The following is a 5,133-nucleotide window of genomic DNA, read 5'->3' as shown; positions in this document are numbered from 1 at the left end:
TTTTTTTCTCCCCCCAATATTCTTCGGCCTTTATTTGTTTTTCTAAAGTGCCTTCACATTGCATCTTTATTGGAGAAAACCTCATTATCCAGCAATGATAACCTGAGTAACAGATTTGAGAGCAAGCACAAGTAAAATGAATTGTACAGGTTATCCACAAGTTTATGGTAGAGCTGGGCAAGAATGAATACAGCCTGTCTCCTGCCACAAATCATAACCTGTTGAGTCAAACCTTTTCTCTATCCAGGTTATAAGACTTAGCTGAGTGTAAAGAAAACAGATGTCAGTGTCAAATGGCAATCAAAGAAAACAGTATCATTTGAGGGGGAATCAAAATCAACCAAAAGTGAATGTAGTTTGAGTTGCCAACTAGCTCTCTTTGGCTGATCAGCAGCCACCACCATCCCACCCCAGCTTTGGTGGTGATAACCTTTTGCTGAGTATCTACCCTGTGCCAAGTTTTATATACACCTCATTTTTTTTCTCACAACTGTTAAAAAGTTAAGTTCCTCACGTTATAGCTTCACAGGTAAGGAATTTAATTCACCAGGGCCCATCAGCTTTAGTAGAGCCAAAGCTCTAGGGTCACTAATACCACAGCTGAGGTCAGCCAACTAGACAATTTGCGTGTAATCTTTTCCTACATACATCATTAGCCAGGACGGAAGGCCTCTGCCTCAGAAAGCAAGCCTTCTGTATGAGCAGGGAAGGTGGTTGGTTATGTGCTGGTAGACCAGTGTTAAACCTGTAAGTCTTCGTGACTGAAATGCTAAATAAATCCCTATGGTCTAATTTAGGGACAATACCAAAAAACTGAAAACTTAATGGTTATATCCATATTAGCTTTCTCTTAGGGTTGTTGGGGAAAGCCATAGCACATTTCTGTATAGGGAAACAAAGTCAGGGCAAGGGTGGGGAGGGGGTGGATAGCATATGGTTATATAAGAAACTCTCATGCCTGAGGCTCTAAAGTCCCAGGTTCAATCCCCTGCACTGCACCACCATAAACCAGACCTGCTCAGTATTCTGGTAAAAAAAAAAAAAAAAAAAAAAAACCATGACTGCCAACAACCCAATATAGTCTAAGCCCAAATTACAGGAAAAATTTGCTTTCCTATTTCTGAACGTTTCTCTGGAAACCACTAAGGCTGAGATGGTATCTCTCACCTTGACTGCTAGAGCTATGGTCTTACAAGGGGCTCTTCCATACTGGATGGTGGCAAACTTGCCATCAGAAACCCTGCTTCCCCCGTATCATGTAACCTAATTTTTCAGTTTCCAGGTAATTCACTTAATACTTGATTTTTTCTTGTTTCAGGCACAGGTGAGAAGTATGGTTGAGACAGTCCCACTTTTCCTTTACACAAATCCTCCCACACCCATAGGCACTTCCTCCTTCTGCCAAAACAAACTTTATTGCACCAAAAAGGGGAAAAAAAAAAAAACTTCATTTATGTACAGTCAGATATAAAGACATCTCTTTGACTCCTGTGCATACATTTTCTCAACTCAAGATTAGGGCGTTAAAGTCGGGCCAGTATGCCAGACATGCTCTGCCCCATGGCAGGACCAGGGAGAGGATTGTCACTTGAAATTGGGAACACTTAAAAATGAATGACAGAAAACACTGGACCAACAGACCTTTCTAGCTCTGGGAATGGAAGGGGGAAACTGGAAATGGATGGTGTCCCTTTCTCTTGAGTTTCCATGTGAAGTGACACAGCCTTCAGGTAGCCAAGACAAACTTGTTCCCCAAACCCATTTTCTGTCCAGTTTCTTTGCTTCCTGCCCTTCCAAGTGGGACATTTCTCTTTTGAGAATGTCCAACCCCTCTCCCTACAGTCCCTCATCCCCAGGGAAGTTCCATGATCTGTAAGGCAGAGGCCTACATAGCAGCGGGCAGGGGCAGGACCAAGTTATCCTCTCCCTTCAATGTGGCTGGATACTGAGGCCCTGCATCATGTGGATCACTGAGTCCACTGAGAGCCATAACAAGAAGAATCTGGAAATATGGGAGAACACATCAAAAAGGGGGAGGATGGATTCCCTTGTTGCCCAGTATTCACAGGACACCTAAAGCACATTTTTTTTTCTGAACCAACCAGCTAAAGGGTCACTGTAGCTAAATACAGGTAAGAGAAGCAATACAGTCAGGCAAATACCCATCAGAGCCAGTAACAATGAGATGCTGGGCGGGAGGGGGAGAGAAGAAGAGCGGAGTCCAGAGTCCTAGCCCCAATGCCCTTAGGCCTTTGGCTACCCTTGCTCCTCATAAGTCCCTGGGCTTAGTGAGGAGGGGGAATTTATTAAGTTGGGTTGGAAATACACAAGGACAGCAAATAAAATACACCCTGCTCCCATATAATATTGTAACTAGTATTTATGAAAATCTATGAGACTATTCTATGTAGTGGCTCTAATCCCATATACACGGAAGTGCCTGTGTTGGGAACTTTTTCAAATCAGTGATTGCAGGAATAAACAGTATTTTCTTTCAGCTTCTTATAGTGCCTGGGCAGGCTTTACTGAGACCTTGCTTTGGTCCCAGCCACATTTACCTTCTGTCTTAAATCCAGAAATATGGGTGAGGGAAAGGGAGGCAGGAGAAAGGTGCTCAGGTGCTAGGTAAAGCTTACTTTTCAGCAGCCTAGACTCCACCACTGTTCCTTCTCTTTGGTCTGTCTAGAACAGTGACTATAAATTAGGAAAACAAAGTTATGCTGGCCCATGGCAAATGTGGAAAAAGAGGCAATGAGGAAAAGGGCATTTGGGAAGCCCTGCTTCAAGACTGATGACAGACACCCACCCAGACTGCTTAAGTGTCACAGACAGCCCCCACCCCACCCCCACCCCACGCTCCCTTCTGGATAACCCCATAAATTGTTTGGGCACACTCCCTCTTGAAATTACATGTCTCCCACTGTCCCTAAGGAGCTGGCCCTGTGGAGAGGTGTGTTGGTTGTTTTGTTTTTGTCAGAGGCTGTCGCCCTAGGTTGTCCAGATGCTTGACAGCCAAGGAGATCAGATCAGGACCAGCCTCCCCAACTCTCACACCCTGGGATCCAAGCTGGCTTGGTTCTTCCCATCTTGCGGGATGACATCACATCTGGAGGGAGATACACAGTGCCTCTCCATCCCTGGGGTGTGGGGAAGGTACTTTTGCTGGGACTCTCAAGTGGGGGCGGGGAGAGGGGAACAGGGTTTAAACCCTCAGGCTGCCGTGCAGGTCTGTCTCTGTCCCAGATGAACTGCTATCAGAGTCCATTTCGGCATTCTCATTATGGAGCCTCTCCAACACTTTCTGTCGAATCAGTCCCAGGCGCATCAGGAGGGACTGGTAGTCAAAATGGCCCCGCTTCTCTCCAAAAGGGTCCTGGTGGGGGGAGAAGAAACTATCAGGATGGGAGATTCAAGCCTGATGACTCATCCTAGAGAAAAGTACCTTTGGAGGCCAGACAGTGGCGTACCAGATTAAGCACACAGTACTATGAAAGTACTATGCAGGACCTGCGCAAGTACCACGGTTCGAGACCCAGCCCTACAGCTGCAGCAGATACACTTCAAGAGTAGTGAAGCAGGTCTGCAGATGTCTACCTCATTTTCCTCTCTATCTCCCCCTCCCTTCTCAACTTCTCTCCGTCTTATCAAATAAAACAACAAAAGAAGAAAAGAAAAAAAAGGCTGCCACGAGTGGTGGATTCGTACGTAGTGCCAACACTGAGCTGCAGTGATAATCCTAGAGGGGAAAAAAAAAAGTAGCTTTGGAAGCATGTGAAATGCAAGCTCATGGAAAAAAGAGGACACCGCACATAAAATTCCAAACAAAATAACATAATCTCTATTTAGGAAACTTACAAAATGCTTATAACCCAGACAGATTACAAACATATCTGAATTTCTCAAAAGCAAGTCAGTATGCAGGAGACACAGTACAGGTGAGATAGATGGGAAAGAGGGGTTCAAAACCAGAATTGTAATAATTATGTCTGTACTTCTAATTAACCTCATAAAAGCCATACTTGAAAAATCTCCAAAAACAGATATGACAAACTGGCTAAAAGTTTCAATAATTAGCTACAGTTGGCTAGAAGATAAAAGGAGGAGGGATTTTTAACTGGTTAGGGTTCAAGTAACTGTTGATTTTCTTAAAAAAAGATTTTATTAACTGATTCATGAGAAATGACAGGAGAGAGAGAAAGAACCAGACATCACTCTGGTACATGCGCTGCCAGGGACTGAACTCAGGACCTCATGCTGAGAGTCCAATGCCTTACTCTACAATAAAAAACAAGGGCAACAAAAGGGAAAATAAATGTTTAAAAGAAGGAAAACAAACAAAAAAACCCCCTCAACTTCTGTATCACAATGAAAATGCAAAACATTTTATGAAAGGACTTAACTTAGTTAAAAAGCTCACTACTTCAGAATCAGCAGTTTCTGTCAAGACCACTGCACCACCAACGAGACTACTTTTTTTTTTCCTTTTTTCTTTTTTACCAGATCTACCTGCGAACAAGCCCTGGCCCTCTCAACTTACATTGAAAATGGATTCCAGAAGAATTTAAAGACGGGTGCTGTCTTTGTTGATCTCACAGCAGCCTATGACACGGTCTGGCACCGTGGTCTCCTAGTCAAGATCTCAAGATGCCTGCCTCCATGGGTGGCCAACACTGTATCGTTTCTTCTCCAAAACAGAAGATTCCGGGTGCATCTGGGTGACAAGTCTAGCAGATGGAGACTTGTCTCAAGTGGCCTCCCACAGGGCTCTATTCTGGCTCCTACGCTATTTAATATTTACATCAATGACCTCCCAGAAACTTCTTCAAGGAAGTTCATCTACGCCGATGACATCTGCTGTGCAACTCAGGCATCCAAGTTCGACATCCTCGAGGAAACACTCACGAAAGACATGTCTCTGATATCTGATTACTGTAAAAAATGGCGACTAATCCCTAGCACTGCAAAAACGGTATCATCTGTTTTCCATCTACACCATGCCTCGGCCTCGCGTGAGCTTAACGTGCAGCTTGGCGATACGAGAATCCGGCATGAAGCCCAGCCAGTCTATCTTGGCGTTACTCTCGATCACACTCTGTCATTTCACAAACATCTCATAAAAACTGCAGCAAAGGT

The 5,133-nt window shown here is 44.3% G+C and overlaps 1 protein-coding gene across 1 annotated transcript in view; it reads right to left on the bottom strand.

Annotated features, from left to right (window-relative positions):
- Positions 1 to 1,396: 1,396 nt before the first annotated feature.
- Positions 1,397 to 5,133, bottom strand: part of UBE2Z (ubiquitin conjugating enzyme E2 Z) — a 33,373-nt gene continuing 29,636 nt past the window's right edge. The window contains exon 7 of the mRNA XM_007529978.3: positions 1,397 to 3,373. Coding sequence (XP_007530040.1) covers positions 3,203 to 3,373 — 171 coding nt within the window. The 3' untranslated portion in view covers positions 1,397 to 3,202. The remainder of the gene's footprint in view (positions 3,374 to 5,133) is intronic.

The sequence above is a fragment of the Erinaceus europaeus genome, chromosome 12 (genome assembly GCF_950295315.1).
Source record: "Erinaceus europaeus chromosome 12, mEriEur2.1, whole genome shotgun sequence".
Taxonomy (NCBI): Eukaryota; Metazoa; Chordata; class Mammalia; order Eulipotyphla; family Erinaceidae; genus Erinaceus; species Erinaceus europaeus.
This window is presented reverse-complemented; position numbering and strand designations above follow the sequence as displayed.